This window comes from Engystomops pustulosus, chromosome 3 (genome assembly GCF_040894005.1).
Source record: "Engystomops pustulosus chromosome 3, aEngPut4.maternal, whole genome shotgun sequence".
In the NCBI taxonomy this organism is placed as follows: domain Eukaryota; kingdom Metazoa; phylum Chordata; class Amphibia; order Anura; family Leptodactylidae; genus Engystomops; species Engystomops pustulosus.
Window position 1 is genome coordinate 122,614,169 of NC_092413.1, and position 26,885 is coordinate 122,641,053.

The window sequence follows — 26,885 nt, forward strand, 5'->3', positions numbered from 1 at the left end:
GATCCTGGTTGTAGATGTCTTTTAGGCAATAATGAAAACCCTTTCATACCGGTCAGTTGCATGCTAACATGTAAAACGTTTGTGTTTCAAGGATGCAGAAAACGCCATGTGTGGGAATAAAAACATGCTTTGAAGAGGAAAATTTGTCTCATGGAAACTAATGGTCTGTTCTTTTTGTTTTAGGTAAAAATGGGTCTTTTAGTTGATTTGACTAATACTACCAGATTCTACGATCGTAATGATATTGAGAAGGAAGGAATAAAATACATAAAGCTTCAGTGCAAAGGGTGAGACATTTACATTATTAGCTTACTTTATTATATGCATTATGTACTGTTACATATAAGTTTATGTTAGGGTGTATTGCTACATGGTAATCTGTAGGGAGTACTTTCCAATTGGCACTTCAATTGATATATTTTTTGTTTGAATATTGTAGTGGTTATCCTCACCTAGTCTTAGGATATGATGTTGATTGAAGATCACTGGTGGATACAATGTAGGAAACCTAGGACTCCTTACACTATGCGGTGGCCATGCTGTATTTTTGCAGCTAAAATTCTCTTCAATTGAGGAACAACATCACACCCAGGTCACTGTATAGTGTACAGAGATCTCTTCCCCTGTGTAGAAAAGTGCCTGCCCAGAGCTCCACAGATGCAGTACGAAGTGTGAGTATGAAGAGGAGCACGTCAAAGAAGTGCAAGGAGGCAGCACTCCAGTAGCATCTGCAGGTAAAGCCAAAGTTCAAAACTGTTGGTTTAGGTTCCAGGACTAGTAAGTTACAGACTAGGGCTGAGGCAGGCAGGAGGTGTCGACCATCTGATTTACTTCTGATGGTAGATTCTTCATGGTAGGTTTACTTTAACTGCCTCAAAAGATTCATCCCATTCACTAAATGGAGGCAAATTAGATTTTTATGCAGTGGGTGTATGTTGGAGTTTCTGTCTTATTTTGATGTATAGAATATTGCAGGAGACTGCCCTATTCTTGGTAATAACAGAATTTATTTAAGGTAGAACCGGTGGCAGGTTCAACTAATGAATGACATGGGAGCCCTTTTTAGGGCTAATCCTTGAGTGGTCGGTATCTTTATAAATCTATCTTTATATAAAGGCTACTGGGGCGTGGAGTAGCCATAGCCGAAGCTACACTGCGCAGCTACTCTACGCCCTAGTAGCGTGTTTAAATCCTCCTTCTACGAGCTCTTCAGCCCACAGCTCCTGGTAGCTGCGCGCAGTCGTCTGCGTTTTGCATAGACTCTCTATGCAGAGCAGGTGGCTGTGAGTACTCGGCTGCGAAGCTGGAGCTACTGCGCATGCTGAATAGCTCCGTCTTTGGAGCCTGCAGCTCTGCGTATAGAGTCTATGCAGAGCATGGACGAGTGCGTGCATCGAAGATCTCGTAGTAGGAGGATCCAAAGAGGCTTCTAGGTGAACCTGCCGAGATGGTAGGTTTCCTTTAATGGAAGTAGGAAATGTAGTGTGGAAAGTAAAATGCAGTTCAAAGGTAGCATGGAAGAGTTTCATACTGAAATGCTTGCGATCGGTTATGAGAAACGAGAGAATATGTGGCCCTCTATCAAAAGCTTTTCGGTGCAAAAGCATATACGATCATTCCAAGCCCCTCCCCATTGACATTGAGTGTACATGGCCTTACTGAGATATGAACTGTGCCTAAGATTAAAAAAACAAAGTATATAATCTTATTATATCATTAATAGTTAGTGCCTTTCATACTTTTTTTTTTTTCAATAGACATGGGGAATGTCCATCACCAGAAAACACTGAAACTTTTATCCGTCTTTGTGAGAGATTCATGGACAGAAGCCCTGATGAGCTTATTGGTATGATTCTAAATCCCTCTCCTTTTGTTAGTAGTTTTACTATAGTAGAAATGCTTTTGTCATGTTTCAGACCTATGTAGAAAAAGGAGGTGAGTCAAAGTGGTTTATTGTTTTTATATAGCCTTTAAAAAGGTATAGGGCCTAACTTGGTGATCAGTGGGGGTTTCAGTGCGGAGACCCCCACAGATCTCTCGTACCCAGTCCGACCCCTCGTCGCTCTGTCAGACTAATGGAGCAGACAGCCATGTATGATCATTCTGCTTCACTAATCTCTATGGAGCTGACAGAAATTGCCGAGAGGTAAAAGGGGTTTTTCCATGGATCAAGTTAGGCCCCTTTCCACGGGATAAGGCCTAACTTGCTGATCAGTGGGGGTCTCAGTGATGAGACCCCCCACAGATCACGAGAATTAGGGGTCAGATGGGGTCCCAAATACCTTAGTCGGACTCCTCCTCGCTCCCGAAGATTGATGGAGCAGACAGCCTCGCATTACCGTTCTGCTCCATAGATCTCAATGGAGCTGATGGAAATTAGACCTGTATAAGTGTCTTGGGAAGGTCGGGAGCCCGAGGAGCCCCTCCAGCTTGGAGAATTCCAGTTCCAGCTTGGAGTTAAATTGCTCATGTGCAGCATGATGCAACTGTAAATGGGAAATTTGCACACTCCCTGGGACCCCAAACCGCTCACCATGATCAGACAGGGACAACCTACCAGTCTCTTACCCAATTGAACCAAGTACTTAACCCCAGCTCTTGCCCACATACTAGCGCTAGGAAGAGATTGCAAGTGTGTAAAGTTGGGATTAGCCCAAAGAGGAGTTTGAGGAGAGTATGCAGGAACGTGTCCTTGAGTCTGTACATGTGCAAGCTTCCAAACCCTGTCCATTATACAAATAGAAACAGGGGCATTACAGGAGGGCTGATACCTATACAGAATACTTGTAAGACTTTATAGGTACCTATGAGAGCACCCGCCAGTGCTGTGGCTGCATTACGAAAATCAAGGTCCAGCCACCAGTGAGCGTACACTAGCTAAGAGGCCACGAAGTAGAAGTATAGATAGAAATGGCCAGCCCAGAGTTCTAATCTAAACCTATTTAAAAACATCTTGAAAATCCATTCTGAGAAAAGTTATGAACAAGAAACCAACAATTATCTCAGAAATGTGGAAGAGACTGGAAGATTAACTAAAATCCAACCAGCACAGCGTGAGAAACTAGTCATGTGCTGCAGTCATTCATAGCCAAAAGGCTCTCACACTTTCTATTGATTGGTGACTGTTGTAACCTTCAGAAAATGTAGTTGAAATCCTTCTCTGTGCTATAGACATTACTGTACTCTGATTTTGATCATCACGTTTTTTTGCTAAATAAAGTTTTTATGTAATATACTTTAGTAATTTTGTAAAACACTGTTCTAGTGGTATGGTATACCCCTTACAAAAATATTTCAAATGTTTATCAACGGAAATTACATAATTTCTAATGATCTTACATTATTCTTTAATTTTGAACTCCAGTGTGTGTTCAAGTTTAGATTTTTTTTGGTTTTTATACAAAAAACAGAAAGTTAACTTGGGAAGCGCTGGGGTCCTTCAATGGCCCCTGGATTGTAGTGAGATGCCTTGCAAACAACCATGGAGGCTAGAGACCCCGAGGCTCATTTGTATACATTCTGGTGGTAGATTTCCTTTAACCAGATCGCGACCGCCCGCCGGGTATTCACGGCGGCGGTCGGGTCGCGCTGCATGGAGAGGGCTCACGGGCTGAGCCCTCTGCATAGCCAGTAAGTCTTTGCTGCATATTGCTGCAGTGTTTTCACAGGGATGGCTGCCGGCAAAGCTGCCGGCAGCCTCAAAAAGATAGCGGCGCATGGGCTTACCTGGGATCGCCGATCTTCCGAAGACCCGAGGCTATTTCATTTTAACCCCTTCATTACAATGTGCTGATAGAACATTGTAATGAATGAGGAGGAAAATCCCCATATACTGCCATACTGTAGTATGGCAGTATATGATAGGATTGAACAGACAACCTAGGGTTAAAGTACCCTAGGGAGTCTGAAAACTAGTAAAAATAAAAATAAAAAAAAGTAAAAAAACAATTATAATAAAAAAAAACTAAAATTTCAAATCACCCCCCCTTTCCCTAGAACTGACATAAATATAAATAAACAGTAAAAATCATAAACACATTAGGTATCGACGTGTCCGAAAATGCCCGATCTATCAATATATGATAACAGTTTTTCAATGCGTTTAACCCCGTAACGGGAAATGGCGCCCAAAGTCGAAAATGGCACTTTTTTGCCATTTTGAAAAATATAAAAAAAAATCTATAAAAAGCGATCAAAAGGTCGTACAGTCCTAAAAATGATATCATTGAAAATATTATCAAATTTCGCAAAAAAGTTATTAGCGCCAGAAGTTGGCAAAATCAAAAAAAAAAATTTTTGTACAGGAGGTTTTAATTTTTGTAAATGTATGAAAACATTATTAAACCTATACAAATTTGGTATCCCCTTAATCGTACCGACCCAAAGAATAAAGTAGACATGTCATTTGAGGCGCTCAGTGAAAGACGTAATATCCAAGCCCACAAGAATACGGCACAAATGCGTTTTTTCACCATTTTCACTGCATTTGGAATTTTTTTTTCTGCTTCCGAGTACATGGCATGGAATATTTAATACCATCACTATGAAGTGCAATTTGTTACGCAGAAAACAAGCCATCACACAGCTCTTTACGTGTAAAAATAAAAAAGTTATAGATTTTTGAAGGTGGGGAGCGAAAAATGGACATGAAAAAACAGGAAAGGGCCCGGTTAAGGATGTATGAAGAGGGCTCACATGTTTTTCTGCATTATAAAGAAATATTTGTTTATTTTGTAATATTATAAATTATAAAACAATGGCAGTAACGATCAGATTTTATAGGGGTAAAGTAGTCTATGTGTTCTATAAATACAGAAAAAAACCCCTCAAATAACCTAACATTTCAAATCTCTCCCCTTTCCTTAGAACTGATATAAAAATAAACAAAAAAAAACCCCAAACCACTAACATGTTTGTTATGGCCATGTCTCAAAATGCCCAGTCTATCAAAATTTAAAAAATCTTATTCCTGGCAGTGAACCCATTTACTGAGGAGAACCGCCCAATTTCGCAAAACATAAAATTTGAAATAAAAGCTGCACAGTGGTCATACGGTCCTGAAGATGATAGCAATGAAAATGTCATCACATAAATGACATCCCCCCCCCCAAAAAAAAATGACAGAAGGCCATATACCAAAGTATGAAAAAGTTATTAGCTTTGGAATATGGTGAGACAAATACATTTTTTTAATTTTTTACAAATCTGTTCCCTATGCTAAGCAGTGTCCCTTTCTATAGTGCTTGTGTGCGTAATAATGATAAACCGTACACACTTGAGTATAAGCCGTTCTGAGTATAAACTGAGGTACCTCATTTTAACACACAAAACTGGGAAAACATATTGACTCGGTTATAAGCCTAGGGTGGGAAATGCATAGGTCACAGCCTCCAGTCCAAGTATATAGCCCGCCAGCCCCTTGCCCGAGGTATGAAAAAAAAAACAAAAAAATGCTGTACTTGCCTTTTAGGACCCTCCCCAGGTCCTCTTCTTTCTTGCAATATTCCGGCTGTATGTCCCTGTGCTCTGTCGCAGCATACACCATGACATCAGCTGCTTGCTGACATCATAGTTTGTACGCCTCCACAGTGTGGAGTCTGGAGTCTTGTACCTCTTTGGGTGGGGGGGACTTGCTCCGCCGGGCCTTCCCTTGTATGAATCCTTTAGGGCAGTGGTTCTCAACCTTTCTAATGCTGGGACCCCGCAATATAATTCCTTATGTTGCGGTGTCCCCAAACCATGTAAGAGAATATTGTATTCATTCCAAAAAATGCAATAAAATCGTGGCTCTGATGGCTTTAGGCGACCCCTGTGTTTTGGTCATTCAACCCCCGCCGTGGTCACGACCCACAGGTTGAGAACCGCTGCTTTAGGGGCTTGCATCATCAAGTTTCAACAATGGATCTAACTAAGTGACAATCTTTTTCTTTTAATCTTTTATTAATGGCCGCGTCTCCTCCACCTGTTTTAAACTGTCCCCATGGATATGCCACACTCCTTTTTTTATATCACTTCATAAGTTGACACGCCATTTTGGATGGCGGGGATCCCCCGCTCGAATTCGAAGGAGTCTTCTCATAAGAACCAAGAGTGCGGGTGGAGTGGGGCTGCCAAACTCATGCCAGGCTCGTGGCTTAAGACTTATGTCTCACTAAAACTCCACCCACGCACACAATCTCATTGTTCTTTGAAATACTATTGGCAAAAGAGACTGGAGATTCTAGACCATATTATGCTAGGGCCTTGGCGTCTGCCCTCGGTAGAAAACTATGACTGGAGCAATGGTCTTCAGTGTTTACTTTGAAACATGTTCTGTCCTCATCCTGTCGCTTACAAGAACTTAACTTTAAGATTCTTTTCCATTGGTACCACACGTCAGTCAAACTGAGACAAATGAATCTTTCGGATCAATGCTGGCGATGTGAGAGTGCCACGGATACCCTGCTGCATATCTGGTGAAGTTGTCCCCTCCAGAACAGGCTTTATCTGCCCTCCCAGGACCCATTTTAAGGATTAAAAAGGGTTGATTGAGACATTTTCGTGTTGCACCTCGACGGATTATCCCTCGCTACTGGCAATCGCCAGATACTCCAACTAGAGCTGACTGGGTTTCTATCCACTATATCCATTATTATTATATTCTAAAAATGGAAGAGCTGAAAGCCATAGATGAGGCCAAGTTATATAGTTCTATATTACTTGGACCCCTTGGATGACTCTCAGGAGCTCACACTCTTTTGCCGTCTGGGTCTCGTAAGGAACCCTACCTTAAATTGGATCCATCTTATCCTGTTCTTGCTTTCTCCCTCTCCTCTCCTCTCCTTACCCTTGTTGTTAGAGATTTTAATCTAGGGCTCAAGCAGCCCTTCTACAATTGTAAGGTGATTGCCAAATTTCTGGATCTTCCCAGGGCTGGGATAACGGGCACAGAATAGACACAGACACTCACTCGTCATAAGCTGCTCTCACATGACTGTGTTTATTTCCAAGCAGGCATGCATGCACATCAGAACAGAAAAAACCTTTCAGAGGGCCTGAAAAGGTGATATAATACAGTAATGCTGTAGGTTAGCTTGAATGTACCAAAACCTTCCCTTTTAAGACATTTTCCCAAAGCGTTGATGAACTATGCACCGTTTCTCTCGGCGGCATTGTTCTAATATAAGCAGAATGTTTGTTATCCCGGCTACAAAATGTACTGAGAATGGCTTCGAAAGCTCCTTGGTAACCATCATAAGATGAGTAGAAGAGAACAGACTGAAGGGCAACAAGAGTCGAGGAGAAGCAGGCAGACAAGCAAACAGATTACACAAAATGATATTTGAATCATGACATGGCTGGACAGTGGACAACATGGCCCCCGGCTAAGAAAAGATGGCAACTCTGTGAACAAAAATGGTGTCTAGAGAGAAATATAATCTCTTTTTGTATACCCTTTTTTTACTTGGTATTTTATACTAACTGTACTCCTTGTTCATATTTGTATTTCTCTATGTATAGTTTACTCATGATTTTATGAATTTCATACTTGACATGGAATTACTCTCTACATATTGTTCATCTTAGCCTCGTTTGGCTTCAAATCTAGTTTGTTCCTTACCATAGGGCAGTGATGGCGAACCTTTTCGAGACCGAGTGCCCAGACCACAACCAAAACCCACTCATTTATCACAAAGTGCCAATATAAGCAGTTATTTATTGAATTGTTAAGCTGTTCTCCCACAACTTTCTATCATAACTGCCTCACCAATACAATTGAAAGCAGGAGGGCAAATCCGGGAAGAGTCGTGGGGACAGCAGGAGGACCTTCCAAGATAATCCGGTCCTCTCTACACTTTTATTTCCCCTTTTCCTCCAGTTTTCCAAGCTGCCAAGACTGAGGTGCCACACTATTAGGACATATGAGCTACTCCCTTGGCGATTAAAGGGTTAATATAGCACTGAGATTAGTAAATCTTTACTTGTGTGGAACTGCAGTTAGATTCTTTGAGTCCTGTCTGGTGAACTCTGTGCTGAGCTTGAGTGCCCACAGAGAGCACTCTGAGTGCCACCTTTGGCACCTGTGCCATAGGTTCGCCACCGCTGCCATAGGGGAACAGGTCATTTGACTTTAACAGTTGATCTCTATGATGTATCTTGTTCAATAAATGTTTATAGACTCTAAAAGAAAAGGAAAAGCTTTCCTGATTAAGTTGAGAATCTCATAGGAGTGGTGTTGGATGAGTGTAAGGATCCAGATAAACAATTACGTTTACCTTAGGAGTTTAAGAACAGACTTTGTTTAACCCTGAAGATACTAGTGTTTGGGACAATACTCCAAAGGTAGATATTCCTATAGCCAAGGTGTTATAAAAAACAGGCTAACAAATGTGGTCGGTGCTTGCAAAGTCGCCGGCGGTACTGAAAGCATGTAACCTTCGATCGGTGCTCCCCCGAACGTCATCGGTTGCCATTACGATCGGTTGCCATTACAGCCTCGGGTCTTCGTCTGATCCGAGGCTGAATGGCTTCTGCAGATTCGTTACAATGAGCAGAAATGACATATACTGCGATACAGTAGTATTGCAGTATATGGTAGGAACGATCTGACCATATAGGGTTAATGTACCCTAGAGGGTCTAAGAAATGGTTAAAAAAAAAAAGTAAAAAAAAGTTTTAAAAAATTAATAAAATATTAAATGTTCAAATCACCCCCCCCCCCCTTTCCCTTGAATTGATATAAAATATAATAAACCGTAAAAATCACAAACAAACATTAGGTATCCCCGCGTCCCAAAATGCCAGTTCTATCAAAATTAAAAACGGTTATAACCGGCGGTGACCTCCGAGATGGGAAATGGCGCCCAAATGTCCAAAATGCGACTTTTACACCTTTTTACATGACATAAAAATGTAATGAAAAGTGATCAAAATGTTGCACTGTCCTCAAAATGGTACCAATGAAAATGTCGGCTCATTTTGCAAAAATTGACACATCACACAGCTCAGCGTCAGAAGATGGCAACATTTTGTTTTTTCCTTTTTCATGCACATTTGTTTTATTTTTGAAAATGTATTAAAATGCAATAAAACCTGTATAAATTTGATATCAATGGATCAAACCGAACCAAAGAATAAAGTAGAGGTGTTATTTGGAGCGAAGAGTGAAAGTCGTAAAAACTGAGCCCACAAGAACGTGAAGCACATGCGTTTTTTTAAATTTTTCAACATTTGGAATTTTTTTCCTGCTTCCCAGTACACGCAAGTTACAATAAATAACATCACGGGAAAGTAAAATTTGTTGCGCACAAAATAAGCCCTCACACAGCCCTGTACACGGAAAAATAAAAAAGTTGTGGATTTTTGAAGGTGGAGAGCAAGAAATGAGGGAAAAAACCCAGCTTCCTTAAGGGGTTAAGGATATCTGATGACAGGATAACACTATCTCAGATTTGTATAACAACCACATGTATTAGTATACTATACTTTCATCAAACATTACAGACTTTATATTGCATCATCTGGGGACCTCGCCTATGGCCTTAAGGTTCTCCAGGTTGTTGTTCCTTTCTAATTATGAATGATATATTAGATCTACCAGGGGTTGGAAAAGGGGGGTAGGGGGGTTGCGTCATGGGGGAGGATAAGGAAAAAAGGAATTGGTCCTTACCGTTAATTTGGTTTCCTGAAAGCCACCATGACGGTCCATATTTTTTTCCCTCCCATAGGATTAATCTATTAACTATAAGTGATGTTCTGTAAATAAAATGAATATACAGTACAAAGAAAAATTAGTTGAATCCTATACCGGTGTAGTCATTTGTTTAACACTGGAGCGAGGGGCCTTTCTCTCTATTTCCTGTCCCTACAGAGGAATGGGCAAGCAACCTCTGGGGGGGCCATCGTGGAGGACTTCTGGAAACCAAATTACCGGTAAGGACTAATATCTTTTTTTCCCAGCACATTTTTGTGCTGAAAAACTCTGCTTATAACTGAGTATATACAATATGATAGTTACTAATATTCCTCTTTCCCTTTATTTGTAACATTTCTAGGGACACTTTGAATTTTATTATCGTGTTAAAAATACTTTTATATATGGATTCTTTTAGTGTTAAAGACCTAGCATGAAATGTTGTCTATTTTAATCTAGAATTTTAATTTGCTGTTTACTAATTGTTAGATTTAAAAATTTAAGAGCATCAATAGCAATGGCCATAAATGTCGAATACATGTGGTTTTCTCTCAAGGATGCCGCTCCTGTCTTGAGAATGGGGTTTCACTGACACTTGTTTCATGGCTACTCTGATTAATATGCTTACGTGCTTGGCTATTTTCATTCACGTTTTTATAATATTTCCAGAAATACTCTGTGGACAATTAGGGAAAATTTACGTTTTAATTCCTATAAAAAAAAAAATGAATTGCAGATTTCATGCTCACCTCAATTAAGCTAGTGAAGTAACTACAGCTAATTTGACTGTCCCTTTCACTCTTTCTGCTCCATATATAGAAAGGTGGGAATGCCACTTGTATTAATTAATATCGCTCCCGTCTCCAATCCATGTCACAAACCCGCTGCAGCTAATAATTGCCCTCGGAGATGTCGCTTTTCTATGCCACATGATCTACTAAGGATTCTGATTAGCAGTAGCTAATCACGTTATTTCATCACTTTCGACTGAGCCAGAAGTGTTTCAAGCCAGAGCAACCCAAGTACAATGGCCATGGCCACATGGGGCTTTTTAGAATTCAATTTTTCATGTTTCTTTTGGTTTAATCAGCATGGTATTTATCTTTTTTTTTTTTTTTTTTTTACCCTTTAAGTTTTAAGGAAATTGAAATAACAAGAATGTAGACGACTGAAGTGGTAAATACCTCAAGGGTTTAATAAATAACTTTACTTCTTGGCCTTGCACTTCCTGTATCCTGGTTCATAAGGCTTAACTAGATCCACAAAGGTTAATGTTCTAGTTGGCTTTTTGGTTAGTATGTTCTGGCATAAAGAACATAAATCTATCCATCCTTGCCAACTATGAAGCATGTTGTTGTGACAGCTGATCTATGTTCTGTCACTGAGAAGGTTTAGGTTCAACAGTCCTTCTTCTCCTGCACATTGCTCAATTAAGAAACTCATTTGCCCTCAATTTAGTCTTTAAATGACACTGTCGGTACAAGGATATCTCCAAGTGACAGTTTGATATAGGACAGTCATATTATTCTAGCATTTAATTTCATGCTGTGTGATCCAGAACTGAAATGATGGCCTCTACTGAACTTGGATCTGGCTTATTTTTCTTATTTTCAAATATTTCAAGTACAGCAGCCAGACTGCGCTTTTTCATTGGAAATTGAGGAAGAAGACTTCTTAAAAATGTTTGTGCTGTTATTGTTACCTTACCTGGTTTCCTAAGCCAGGCAAGGTAACAGAAATCAAGGAGGAATACATGAAGTATTGGCAGAACAGTTTCTGGATTTCTGGCGCACGTTCTCTATGAATCTCGTGCCCCCTGCTCTGCTCTGATAGTGCACCACTTGTTTTTGGTGCACCTTTAACATGGGCTGTGCGACACTTCTGTCAGACTCTGCATGTTCCGACTGAGCACCGGAACGCCCCCTAATTTGTCACGTGCGACACGTATATGGTGCAGACACTTCTTAAATACCTGTGAAACCAGCTTGCACTAAAAAGAATGTGCAAAGTCCGACAGTAAACTGACGCATGGACCTTAGTAAATGTGCCCCAGTCTAAGTGTGCATTCACTTGTGGCATTAATGCATGAGTTTTCAAATGCATTACAACAGCTGAGAAGTGTGTTAAGACATAGTGGGTGCCCAGGGTGCTCTCCAGTGAGGCTTACTGAGAACAGTGGGGAATAAATGCATTGCACAAAATGTCAGTCTGGTGGAATGAAGCCTGGTGGTGGGTTAACTGCTTGAGAACTGTGCGAGGTATGTACCTTGAGACTTTGTTTGGTGCAAGGTATTAGGCCAGCACTGGGATACCAAAGTATCCTGCTGTGTAGTTGGAGCCGGGCAGGCATAGGACTTTTATGAGGTTTTTTTTCTGCTGGATGTTTGCACAGTTTGAACCTACAGACTGAGAAAGTTTTGTAATTGCCAACCCCCTGTTTGAGCTGAACCCTCAAAATATTAATATATTGCTCAAAAAACAAAATGGGCTACCATAATATGTAACTAGGTTTTATTTTTTAATAAAGAACTTAAACTTGCAGCAGCGCCCATCACTGTGGTTCTGTTTGTATGAGTTTCAGCACATTAACAGGAGTGCAGCTGTAGACATGCGCCACCACCGACCTCAATTTATAGACAGAAGTCGTCAGTGGTGCCAGGGGAGAACGGTAGAAGTTCTTTTTTTTCATTTTTAAAGACCCCCAGACAAGTATTAAATGAATACCTATTCCAGGACAACCCATTGATAATTCCTTGTCCCATTACAAAATTTGAAAATCCAATTGTCACTGGGACAAAAAATATTTGTCTGAAACTACAATTATAAAATATACATTTCTAACTTGCATACATATTCAAAAACCTAAACAACCTATCTGCCCTGCCAGAACCATTGCTCATATACAGTAAGATTACATGACCCTCCATCTGCAGCCATTTTATGGACAGGAATGTCTGGCTGATGAGGTACAAGACAGGAGGCTTCACTTCACATATCAAGAAAACGGTGCAGAACAATTAATACATGTATATTGGAAAATGAATAAAGTCCAAACATCTCTCCAAGTACAAACCTGTAAAAACACAATGATATTCACTAGATCAGCCACTAGATGGGTCTGTTTGTCTATGTTAGCTGTAAGTTGGAGAAAGATAACAGCAATTTATCACTGGTAAAAAAGTCTTGGAGCCATCAATACATTTTTGCTTTAGCCTTCTGAATTGCTCCCCCTCCCAAATAAAAATAGAATTGCTTATCTTTTCATTTTGTTAGACTTGCTGTACTATTATTAATAGTCTATGCCCTTGTGCTCATTACCCCCAGGGGCTGAATTTTCCTTTATTTACTGATGTTCTGCTATGTTTTGAAACTAATATTAGCTATTTATTTCTCCCTTAGGTGTACACTGTACTCATGGCTTTAATAGAACCGGTTTCTTAATCTGTGCCTTTTTAGTCGAGAAGATGGATTGGAGGTAACAAGAAACGTAATACTGTTGGTGTATCATCACCTTTTTAAATACATGGAAGGCTACATGCACACAGCCATATTTTCTTTTTTTTATGGCTAGCACACGGCCCCACTGTTTCAATGAAAAATCTATTTGACCATATTTACGAGTAAACCTTAAAGAGGACCTGTCATCTGTAAAAACAGCACTAGGATCCGCTTACTAAAGTAAGCATCTCCTAGCGCTATCTGTGATGCAGCAGTGTTACACGGCTAGCGTTATCGGAAAGCTCTAATAAGGCTAGCAGAGACTGCCACGTTGTACAATAGGAACGCCAGACTGCACTGTAAGCGTATTCATGAGGGGGCTATCCGAGGCGCTGCCTCTTCCCCAGACCGCCCACTCCATAGGCCGGCGGTGACTGCCGAGCTTCATGTGGCAGTCACTGCCTCTAATTCTGCCCCTCATGCTACCCCCTTCTAGTGTACATCAGGGCAGTGTCTGCTAGCTTTATCAGAGGTTTCCGATAACCCTAGCAGTGTAACACTGCTACATCTGTTGTAGCACTAGGAGCTGCTCACTTCAGTAAACCACTCCTAGTGCCATTTTTACAGGTGACAGATCATGCAAAATATAGGATATGTTCTATATTTGGGCAGATTGCGGTGTAATTGCTTGTCTTTCAGTGAGGAGAGCGTCTCCCCCCCTTCCTTCACCCAGCCGTGTGCTACACCCTACTTCCGATGGAGCCAGGGTTGTGTGCATGTTGCCTCTGTCACATCTAGATTGTGACATCTATTTATAAAAGATATCATGACATCACATTCATCATACAATGGAAACAATCCTATTTATGGCAAGTATAATTGTAAATCGTAAGTGTCGGTAACCTGTATACAAGAAATCCCAGAAATGGACCAGGCACAGACTTCTCTCTTGCTGGTCCTTGGATTGTACAGCGGTTCTCCCTCCATATTTTCCACAATGAAGTCATTATCCTACAGCAGTGGTGGCGAACCTTTTAGCGACCAAGTGCCCAAACTGCAACCCAAAACCCCCCTTATTTATCGCGATGGTGTCAACAAAAAATTAAAGCAGTAACTTATTGCTCCCTGTTCTTTAACAACTTTTGATCATATTGGCCTCCTGAGGACGAAAAGTCCAGTGTCCCTGTGTACTCAGAGAATTGTGGAGCCAGCAGAAGGTCCTCCAAAGATAATTCAGCCCTGTCTACACATTCTCCCTTTTCCTACAGTCGCAAGCAGTGAAGTAATTACTTTAATATATGACTGAAGGCAGCATCTTTTAAGTTCCTTGGAACTGCACAAAGATCCTTTGAATCCAGTCTGGTGTGCTGGGGCAATGGCCTGGGTGCCCACTGAAAGGGCTCTGAGTGCCACCTGTAGCACCACTGTCCTACAGTTTCTAAATGTAAACCAATGTAATTAACCAAGGGCAAATAATTATTCACATCCTCTTCCCGTGGCAAAACTTCATATTGGTGATAACTGTGATCCCAGGATGAGATATTGTATTCAATGTTTAGGCTCAAGGTATATATAACTTACCAAATATTTTACTGCAAACTGGTTACCCCCCGGGGGAAGCTGACAGCTGTTAGTGTGCTGTGGTGGTCATTTTATACAGAATACTAATATTTGATTATTTTACTGATATATATGTTGGCTAGGTATTGGTATTGACTTGCTACAACTTGTTGTTTTGTCCTATATAGTGATATTGTTGGTAACTATCCTATTGCTACTGATCACATGCAAGATGTGCCGACGCTTGCCCGCCATGTTACATCACAGCTGGCACACGTTAGTGTGAATGTAGCCTTATGTATCTTTTCCCACAAGCCTTTATAAAATACTCAGCTTCTCTTGCTCTATAACAGTGATGGCGAACCTTTTAGAGACCGAGTGCCCAAACCGCAACCCTTATCCACTTATTTATTTAAAAAGTGCCAACACAGCAATTCTAGCATTAACTTATTAAAATCTTCTTGCTCCGTGCTGTAGCACAGCTTTCAACGGTCCTGAGGACCTATCGTTGACAGCAGGAGGGAAAATTCATATTGCCATTGGCGCTTCCCTTGACAACCCACTGAAGAGGAAGAATTGTGGGGCCAAGAGCAGGAGCTTCAATGGCTCCAATGAAAATCCGACCATGTCCACATCTATTCTTCCTGAAGTCTCACTTTAAAGTAACTCTGAGTATGTCACGTCATGGTCCTGTAGGAGGATCTCTTAAGTCCTGTTTGATGAATTCTGTGCTGGGGAAACAGCCTGAGTGCCCACTGAGAGGGCTCAGAGTGCCACCTTTGGCACCCGTGCCATAGGTTCGCCACCACTGCTCTATAACATGCTGCCTGCAGTTAATACTGCATTTTCATGGTAACTAGTTTCCTTTTAAGTTTTGGCTTTGAGATGCAAAGAAAGATGGCTCTAAAAGCAGGGATGTTGTTCTGTTTACTTGTTAACTTTGTTTAATTGCTTTAGTCTCTTTCTTTAAGCCTGGAGTGTTCTTTCAATAACTTCTCCCGCATTTTAATTTGATTGCTTGTAATCTGGCAATTAAATGATAGCCACAAATCAAAATGAGACTTTAGCAGCACTTCTATAAGGAAGTTAACTGGATTGAAAAATGTATTTAAGCAATGTTGGAAAAACGGTTTTGCCCAATGTGCTATGTATTACGACCGTTTCCCAATGCTGTGTGCAAATTTAAAGTAAGTTTACCATTTGGTAGTACTGTATGCATTTTGAACCTAGCATACCTTTAGATCTCTCTATGTATGTGGACGCCGAAATATATCTTCTTGAGGCAGGGAACACGCTGTTCTGCCGCGTGAGTACTTGGTACTGCTCTATAGACACTGGGGTGTAGGTGTGTCACTGTGATCACAAGTATCACAATCTGCTCTTCTTCTGAGCCCAGGCGATTGCTGAGGCATGCATGTATTGGGATATGGCAGTGGACCGTATTTCTTACGCCCTATTGTGTTATGGGTTTAATTGGTTAAAATCTGGTGCCCAGGAATATTTTTACTATTTGGAACAAGCCTGCATTTTTTAAATGCCGCTACGTAGTAAGAACTTTCAAAAAAATTAGTAATCTAGTGTGTGAACAAGTCGCTATATGACTTGTAGACTTCATTATCCAGCAGCTTGTGTGAGTTGGCAGTATACTTCCAGTCAGAGGTCGCACTTACGCCTGATTATTGTACAGGCAGTTGAAGAAGGCTCCATGCATCCTAATTCCCATGAATATGTTCTTCTGTAGCTCCCCTGTAAACTCCACAGCGATGCTGCTCATGAATAATCTGCGAGGGCGCTCATAAATGCACTGCATCACTTTTATTTAGGGTTTTAGACCATTTTTGGGGATTTTTCCTACTTGTCCAAAAAAAGAGGCATGGCCTTGAAAATGGAGGTATTAATTCCTAGAAGGAAAAAGATCTGTGTCAAAAAATAATTATTTTGGTGCATCAAATTAGACCAACTTAATAGGAGGGGCAATCTATGACTCGCCAGTCTTATATTGCAGCAGAATCCTCTTACATGAAGCACACATAAAGGGATAAATCTGGTGCAGCAGAAGACTGGCCTAGTCCCTCTGCACTTGTTTAATGTGTGGCACATTGATAAATCCCCCTATAATGTTTTACACATTGTTGCAAAGTTCATTGCATTCACCTGCTCTATTTATTGATGAAGTTTAAAGTAAGTAACCATTTACCATATGATTTGCTTCTCAATTATTGATGCCAGGAATGATACTGAGTGATCCCTATCTGAACATTCAATTTTACATAATCCTGCTTTTGTCATTTTGTTGCAGTGATTTTTTTGTTTTCTAACTTTAAATATCTTCTCCCCCATCAGTGTTGAGGCAGCAGTGGCTACATTTTCTCAAGCAAGACCACCAGGTATCTACAAAGCCGATTATATAAAGGAGCTTTTTCAACGTTATGGAGATGTTGAAGATGCACCGCCTCCTCCTGAGCTTCCAGACTGGTGTTTTGAGGATGATGATGATGTGGATGATGAAGGAAATGGTATAGGTCAAGAGGCAGAGCCCGGCTCCTCAGGAACTCCCTTACACAGGAAGAGAAAAGAAAGATTAAAACTTGTAAGTCCTTTTAAATATCTAACTTTTTTATGTGGTGTTATATGCTGTCTATACATGTAGAGATGCCTCATTAATACTAATGGTGTAGGTGGTATTGGTAGTCACTGCTGCACTGCTCGTAATGATGGTAAAGGAAATCTACCATCAAAATAAAGCATGATTAACCAGGGGCACCTACTCATTTATCCAGGCACCGTGACTATGGTAATCATCTTATATCTTATTATCCATTGCCTTCTTCCATTTAAAATCAACTTCAAAATGATGCTACTAAACCAGAAGAATGTTACCAGAGCACCTCCGTGCTGCAGATTCACATGCTGTCATGCGGTTTTCCCTTCTCTCCTGCTCCCTCAGCACTCCCCTCCCTCTCTACCTGTAATGTCACACAGTAAGAGGGGGGAGGTGCTCCTGCACAATGTAAGATCCTGTGAGGATACTGAACGGAGTTTCTCAGGTGATGCCCACTAGAGGCCTTCTGGCTCATGAGCAGCAATGTAGAAGTTGATTTTAGAAGGAAGGAGGCCATGGATAACAAATATAAGAAGATTACCGCAGTCACTGTGCCTGGATCTATGAGTTGGCCAATTGTTTATCATGCTTGATTTTGATGGTAGATTTCAGTTAAAGTTAAGTGCAGTATTTCTCAATTGTCCCTGGCTTGTTTCAGTTGAATGCTGTCATAAATTGAGATTTTCTTTTCTTGCAACAAAATTTCTCAGTATTTTTAATAGCCGTCAACATGAATTTAATGATGCCCGTGGGCTTACATGCTTCTATAATGTTCCTTTCATTCCTCCATTTCTTAAATGTCACTTTACGTTATTACATAAACCAGAGCCTTATTTGATCTTAGCAGCGCAAAAACAAAATGTTAATTGTGTTTTGTGTAATTTGAAATGGACCCTCTAGGTAATGGATATTTTGCTTCTCTTTAAATTTCCCCCTGTGGGAATGTGTCCTTAAGGTGTCACTAAAACAGATGGTTACTCGACATGGCATGGTTTATCCACTGGGATTCCTTCAATGCTTGCACTGAGACTGCTGTAAATCTGTACTGCATACTGTTATAGCTTTTGTAGACCATCTGTATCTGTTTGCCTGTGTAGTGTTAACAGATTATTTGCCAGATATAATCTCTTGTATAATCACCTCAGTTTAAGAGTTTTGGTGTACCTTAACCCCTTAATTACTGCCGTATTGGGATTTTAGGGCGGCCGTTAGGGGTAAGGGTCCTTAAGGTTCTTCAGATTCAATGCCTTTCTACAGTGCTCAATCAGAAGTAGTTTGAAGGACTAAGGGCTCCCTCTTTGATTGCAGGGTGTCAATGATGTCACATGCAGCCAGTGATCCTCTGGTGGACCGCTGGGTGGCCTGTAATAACTTTCTATTAGACCATGCCAGAGGCAATAATAAATGCCTCCTAGATGTCAGAACATGTCTTACAGTATAATTCACTGCACTACATACGTAATGCAGAGCATTATAAAAGAGATCAAGTGATATCCTGTCAGTGCCCCTTTTGTGAGGCAAAGTAATAAAAAAAAAATGTAATAGAAAATAAATGTGAAGTCTATTACTTGTTCAATGTAATACACTGCAATACTCATGTATTAGAGTTTATTACATAGCCAGCCTATGCTTTCTGAAAGCACGATCTAACAGGCACAGAGACGTATATGTACGTCGGGATGCAGCAACTGACCACATTTCCCAATGTACATGTATGTCATGGGGTTGGGGTTGAATTCCCTGGATCTTCCTTTAAATAATTGATTCGCCTCATAAAAAAAGGTTTTTGTTCGGCCCCTCTAGAGTTACTAGAGCAGTTTTCCCATAGATGATAGACTCTGGGAGGACTAGGGCTGCCAGGTTTCAGGAGTTACTTCCTCACAGCCTCTCTAATGAGAGTTCTTGACTAATTCCATAACAATAAATGTAAACTATGGCTCAAACTTGATCAAGCATTAGTGTCATGTCCCCTTAATGCGCTCATGTGTTCCCCTTCATATGTCGCATCATTACTAACATACAGATAAGCTGCCCTTTGCCGCAGGTCAACTCTTATGGTTGTGCAGAAGTCTCCCAGCTGCATATCAGCTCTTTACCAATGACGGACCCCCTGGTGCCTGATTGGCTTTCCTACCTCTGACTACCGCAGATTCTCTCAAACCCTTCACAACCCTGACTGAGGACACTTCTCTCCAGCACAGAGGATAAGCAGCTCCTCCACTTCTTTAGGTCATATACAACTCAACTTGGTCTCTACAGAGCTGTAGACTATGTGTTTCCTCTATCCCCATCTCACTTTCCATTTCAGCTATCTGCGCTCTTTCTAGATGCTTCGGTAGGAGATATTTTTCCCTATGAAAGCACATAGGAACATGAGACCTCACAGCAGTTACAAACTGAGGACTGGTCCAAAGTGTTTGAGCTCTGTCATAGACAGTCCTGCTCAGCCAGGACAAAGCAGACTAGGTTTAAAATTATGTCTCGCTGGTATATGGTGCACGCCAGGCTCCCCATGCCGTTTCCCAACCTCCCTGATGTGTGCTGGTGCTGTAGTGATTCAGGGGGTACCACTTTCCACATTTGGTTGAGCTGCACAACTCTCCAAATCTTTTGGAAAAAAGTCAATAACCCTAGTAAAAGACATAACAGGAATCCAGCTGGAGTACTTGCCACTCACGCCTCTCCTGTTGGCTTCTTCATTGCCAGTGTTGACAATCTAAAAATCCTTGCTAGGTTTTATGTCAAGCATGAAGGTGGAAACATTACATTTTGGGATGTTCCTCTGCTAAGGGCACTTCACTGCATCAATGGGAGTGAAAAAAGGAAAGTTAGATGAAAGTGTAACTTTCTCTCTGCGAAAGTGTTCCATGGGAGTGGCCAGTAAGATGTGGTTCCCCACCCTTGGGAAACTGCTCCGTCATGCATCTATTTCAAATTTTTAAAAATCCCATGTTCCTCCTATTTGAAATAGATGCATGACAGAGCGTTTTTTTTTTATTGGAAGAACCCAGTTTTCATATAAAAACTTTTGAATGTGCACACCATTCTCTAGGGAACACGAAACAAGAGTTTCTGATGATAGGTTTCCTTTAACTTCTATAATATATTTGTCATTATTATTTAACATCGTATAGCACAGATTTACACACCTTGTTTCCCCATACTTTAATCCCTTTTTCTAGACTGACCCTCCACCAGAGTAATTGGACTCTTACAGAAGCCTGCAGAAAACTGCATATTAAAGTCCCATTTAGAAATGTACTTTTTCAACAAAGTTTTATTCAATGAGAAAACAAAGTGCCTTACAATCGAACAGGCTGAACAGAAACACCTCGCAATAGAAATTAACTTTTTTTTTAACTTTTTGTATAAAGGCCCCCTTAATAAACGCTTTTAGCTTTGAAAATAGTATTGGAAGTAACAAATATGAAAATGTGATATTTTTAAATGTCAAAAAAGTAAAAGAGCACTCACATTCCCTGGCTGGTCTGGATAATGAAGTCCACAGTAGAGTGCTTCCACGGCGTCTGGCAGGTAGAGACAATCTGAGAGTATGTAAGGAAGACCGGAGCACTTGAATAAAATCCAACAAAACGCGCAGGTCTGTCTGCCCATGTACCTACACCGATAAATGCACAGGATTTGTGCTAAATTTTAGAATGGATTTGTAATAAAATTTTGTTGGATTTTATTCAAGTGCTCCGGTCTTCCTTACATACTCTGATATTTTTAAATGGATTAACAATTATGTATATAACAGTAATAACATTTATTCAGATGTGTGTTATAATTGAATAGGCATCAAGCTTTTCTGAGAAATTTAAAAGAGCATAGCGCTTGAATGTTTAAAATTTAAAGGGGTTTTCCCCTTTGCTCTTATGAATCGATGAAGGGTCGGTCGGACCGATCATCGAGGGTCTCAGCATTTGGCATAAGCTAAATTCTGTGCGAGTCCCTTCATGAGATACAGCCTCATCTCTCCCCTTTTACTAGGACCTCTCATCTTCTCTTTCTTTCCTCTGCTGATGCTGTGTGCAGTGATGCTGGCAGACGTGATGATGTCATCACATCGCCCCTTCGGGCTTCTGCAGCACGGGGGAACAGTGATGATGCAGCGAGCTCAAGGCTTGTTGCCGGTGGGCCAGTCCAACCCTGATTCAATACAATTGCCTGATTCTAAAGACTTGATACAATCTTACAAGTACATTTTCAGATTGCTAACTCCGTTTCCTGTCTTATATCTGTGCCACATCATTTAGTTGTATTTGGCAAATCCACCAAATCTTTCACAAGTTATCTACAGAAGCCCAGTTCCACAATGGCTCACTAATAACAGGTCCCTTGACAGATATTGGGTCTTCTTTACTGTGATATAGCAGATAAGATTAAATGATTGGGCTGAATATAATATACGGTAGATGCACACTTATGGCTGTATGTGCTGAATGAGTCACACTGCTCATCATTTCACTTCATACAAGATTTTTGCTGAGAATTTTAAGTTTGTACTTTTATACATCATTCAAGAATTCCATGTTTATTAAGTTTTATATAGTGTTTTGTGACTTGTACCACACTCAAGTATGATGGCAAATATCAGGCAAGCTTAGCCTAACAATAGATGGTACTGTAATGTGTTCTTTACCATGATCTATGAGTATGCTGGATTCTGATAGACTTCCTTTAAGTCTTCAAATCCTTAGAATCCAATAAACCCCTTAACAGAAATTTACAATTAATGATATATTATTTTTTGATTTGAATGTACCATGGTCTTCGTGCTTTTTAGAAGGCTCAGTCCACTGATCACCATCGCTGTTTTAGTGATTTTCTAAGACTCATCTGATCATATTAGACAATTCCTCTTTGTAAATGCCTATTCTTCCTAACCTCACAGTGCCTTTAGTGGAAGTTCCTCTCCTGTTGATTTAAAGGGGTACTCCCAATACAAGTTCCTTATATGTACTCAGGATAGCAAAATAACACATTCTCTAATTCACGGTTATTAACAAAAATGCAGCATTTCACAGATATAAGTCCAACCTGTCTCTATCAGTTCTGGTGTGCACAATTTCAGTTGCCCCTAGTTGCTTTCTACATACCACTATTCTATTTCTAACCACTAGTGGGAGTTGATGCTGCACACTTCAATATGTAGTATAATTCCTAGAGAGCTAGTCATACACCACTATTACTAAACTTATAGGGAACCTGTCACCAGGAGACCCATTTTTAGTACTCCCCCAGTCCCCACAGAACATAGTACATACACTGCCAAAGTGTTTTTGTATAAAAAATTGGTTTTACAGAAAAAAAGATACCGTATATACTTGTGTATAGGCCGAGTTTTTCTGCACAAAAAATGTGCTGAAAAATGTCCCCTCGGCTTATACACGAGTCAATATGTATAAAGAAAAATATTTAAAAAAATAACAAACTTATATGCTCGCCTTCCGGTGGCCCTGACGTGCAGCGCTGCTCCCCCGATGTCCGGGAGGGTCCTCTTCTTGCTTCCGCGCCCTTCTCTAACTTCGTGCTGTCATACTATGCGCCTGCCGTCCAGGGGAGAAGTTAGATTAGAAAGAAAACGGGTGCGGAAGCCAGAAGAGGACCCGCGCGGTCATCGGGGGAGCAGCGCTGCACGTCGGGGCCACCGGAGGGTGAGTATATAAGTTTATTATTTTCTTTTAATGCTGTGGGGCGGGCTGTATACTACTGGGGGGCGGGCTGTATACTACTGGGGGGCGGGCTGGCTACATACTGGGGGGGTCTGTGACCAATGCATTTCCCACCCTCACCTTATACTTGAGTCAATAGGTTTTCCCAGTTTTTGATGGTAAAATTAGGGGTCTCTGCTTATACTCGGGTCGGCTTATACTCGAGAATATACGGTATGTTATATTGTATCTTTCATTAGCATCTGCTGTGTGACTAGGCAGTTGCCCAATAGGAGGGGTTGGAAAGGAGCAGTTCCCCCCCACCCTTGGGAAACATGTGACCTTTTCAAATATATGAATAACTCCCCACACTCGGGATTGGCTGTAGAGGAGCAGGGGGCGTCTCTAAGCTAAGTGATGGGTGTTTTCATATATTTGAAAAGGTCACATGGAGAAGCTGTTCCCCAAGGGTGTGGGGGGGGGGACTGCTCCTTTCCAGACCCTCCCACTTGGCAACTGCCTAGTCACACAGCACATGCTAATGAAAGGTACAATATAACTTATCTTTTTTTTCTGTAAAACCAATTTTCAAAAGTTTTTTTACTTTGGCAGTGTATGTACTATGCTCTGTGGGGGCTACTGGGGGAGTGCTAAAAATGGGTCTCCTGGTGACAGGTTCCCTTTATGTACTAATTGGCTAAATGTTATATGGTAACTGTATAGTGTTTTGTTTATTTTTATATTCTAATATTGTATTTACATGATTTTTGCACATGTGGATGTGTACACAAGATATCCCGGATGTGGGTGTTACCTCATTTAGGTTTTCTCACAAAAGGTCTAAGGTGGACACACTCACACACAAGTCATGAATAAGAGCGGATGAATCACTTGAAACGCGTTGACTTTTAATGTTGCTGTATACCTCGATGTCACTAAAGTGTAAATAAAGATTCAAACTTCACAAGATCTTCATGAGCTGGATCTGGATCATTTTCCTACATGAGCCTAGATCTGACCCTTTAACTTAAGACTTGGGGTCGGGCACTATCTTGATTTCTGTGTGAGATTGTGGAGCTGAGATTTCTGTGTCTTGTGCCTATAGCCATGCCCCCTGCACTTCTAGCACGGAGATTACACTGGCACATGCACTGATTCACTTCCTGGTAGGAGATTGTGAGGAGAGAATAGCTGCAAACTACAAGCTACAAGGAGATAAGTGATCTGGGGAAGGGGAATGCAGACACAGATCTGAGAGACTGAAAACAGAGATGTAGCAGAGCTGACTCTGTAATAGGCATCTAATGGATCTTATCATCTCTGATCTATCTCATCTCTCTCTGTGGTAGTATGTTAGTACAGAAGCCGGATAAAAGTGTAGATACACCTGTACCCTGACAATGTAACCACATTGTCACCCTACAAATCTAGATGGGTCACAATGTGTCTGCTATAGAGGCCTCGCCCACACCCTGGGCAGCATAGAGAGCTAAAACAGCTCCTGAGTAAGTTAGGAGCTAAAATACGGAGTAGAATTGTAAAGTAAGGGGTTTAAATTATCTTTATTGTGTTACCATCACTATGGGATTGAAACGTGCAATTTTTTCTTTTTTGGGAAAACCCCCTTTAATTCCCCTCCTCCCTTAACCTGCACAGTCTCCCTTCTACTTCAGCCACATTGCTTAGATCTTGAAACCTCTTTCCTCCTAGTCTGGCACTGTATCACATCACTGCAAAACTTTCTGGTTATTTTCAGTCTCTTCTTCAACCCCATAACAGTGCAGTGTCCCATGTTTTTGGCTCCATTGATGGCCACCACCCACTTGTGACACTGGCTACTAGCTTTTAATTATGGCTTTATTTTCCAGCACTTCTCCTGCAGCAACAATCCCATAAACTTTGTAGAGTGACAGTAAAAATGAGGGATTAACCTTATTTAAATGGTGAACACAAGATTTTTATGTGATAAGTGGGAGTTTCGGTGTTCAAACACATATCACTTATTCTGTTGATCCTGTACATTGCATACCTTGTATTAATATTAGAATTGTAAGTACCTGAAACACAGGTAATATCTAGTGGATTGCATGACTGAAATGTTAAATCTTAAAATCTTAAAATTTAAGCATTATGGTGTCTGTTATTTCCTTTCTCTTTTAAATTGATATTTTCATTTCATTTTTGCTTTCCTGTTTATGCTTTACTGATGTATTTTATGTTTTATGCTTTCTATACACTTATTCTGTACTGTTAACAGATTTTATGTATTGTAATACATAAAAAAGACATTGTTTTCTGTTATTGTAACCATGTAGAAAAGTATGTGGAAAAGGGACCACGCTTACATTTAGATCTTCTGCCAATGACACCATGCAAAACTTCTTCATAATAATGTCTTGCTTGTGCTTCAAAACATGCAAATATAAACTAGTCAAAACAGGCAAAACTCTTTTGGACAATCAACTACAGTGCTTGCTGCATGTTATATCCTTCACATTTTTATTAGCTGTCCAAAAATATTTCTGTTTTTTTTCCTCCATACAGGGTGCAGTATTTTTAGAAGGGATCACAGTAAAAAATGTAACCCAGATAACAACGCAACCGAAACTTGGAGAAATACAGAGGAAATGTCAACAGTTCTCCTCTTGGGGAGGGTATGCACTTTTTTTTTTTTAACAAAATAGTTCACTACTGTACTATAGTAATAGTTCACTGTACTTTTATCTACTAAATGTTAAAGGAAATCTACCATCAGAATCATGCTAAACACATGACACTTACTCATAGATCTTATATTTGTTATGCATGGCCTCCTTCCTTCTAAAATCAACTTTTAAAACCGTCATAGCCAGAAAGGGGCTCTGGAGGGCGTTGCCAGAGCCCTTCACAAGGCTCTATAGCTTCCCAGGCTTTTACATTGTGCAGAAGAATGTCTCCCCACCCGCCTGCTCCCTTGCACTTCCCCCTTCTGCCTAATGTAATCTCAGTGGGAAATGCAGCCTGTGAAGAGAGCGTGAGGTAGGGCCTTACTGTCCTTCTGGCTCATTAGCATAATTTTGGAAGGAAGAAGGCCATGGGTAACAAATACAAGAAAGTTACCCCATAGTCACAGCCCCTGCAACTATGAGTAAGTGTCCCTGGTTTATTGATGGTAGATTTTGATGATAGATTTGATTACTTGTACTGCTGCACTATAATGTATTGCTGTAGGGTCCACTAACATATGTTAGGATTACCAAATATACTTGCAGCTTCTCTTCTCTGTTTGGGTTCATGCGTAGAAGTGTGTGTATACATAGGCCCATGCTTTCTGCCACACACACACACACATACAATGATTCTGCATTGTTGCAGCCTAATGAAATTATAGGGTGTATGTGGGCAGAGATAAGTACATCATATGTTTATGACGAGAGTCCTTTCTTATTAGTGAGTTGAGGCTGCAGCTGGACATTTAATTAATCAGGGGAGGCACCATGTGCCTTAGGCCGGCGGCACAGGTGGCGCTTTGAACCCATTTTTGGGCAGTTTTTAAGCAGTCAGTTAAAAAACTAAGATAAATGGTAAAACCGATCAAAAACGGATGCGTTTTTCAAAAACTGATGGCTTTTTTTAACATACTGCTTAAAAACCGGCCCAAAAACGTGTCCAAAACGCCACATGTGCCCCCCGCCTTAATGTGCAGAAAAAAAGAGCATTTGCTGTTTAGATTTTGATTTTATTTTAGATTTTATGTAGATTCAGGTCAGAGTTGCTGTACACTTAGTTAATGTTATGCCACCATCAGAACCTCCTAGAATTCTGCCTTTATCCACCAATCTCTCCCTTTAACCCCATAGCGCAATAAGACGTACCTGTACGTTTTATTGCGCATGGGGTAGTATGAAGAGGGTTCACGGGCTGAGCCCTCTTCATACACGCCGGGTGCTTGCTTCACAATGAAGCAAGCACCCGT

The 26,885-nt window shown here is 40.7% G+C and overlaps 1 protein-coding gene across 1 annotated transcript in view; it reads left to right on the forward strand.

Moving 5' to 3' along the window:
- Positions 1-26,885, forward strand: part of RNGTT (RNA guanylyltransferase and 5'-phosphatase) — a 289,029-nt gene that overhangs the window by 10,523 nt on the left and 251,621 nt on the right. The window contains exons 3-7 of the mRNA XM_072141974.1: positions 184-287; positions 1,758-1,846; positions 13,073-13,148; positions 17,015-17,261; positions 25,475-25,584. Coding sequence (XP_071998075.1) covers positions 184-287; positions 1,758-1,846; positions 13,073-13,148; positions 17,015-17,261; positions 25,475-25,584 — 626 coding nt within the window. The remainder of the gene's footprint in view (positions 1-183; positions 288-1,757; positions 1,847-13,072; positions 13,149-17,014; positions 17,262-25,474; positions 25,585-26,885) is intronic.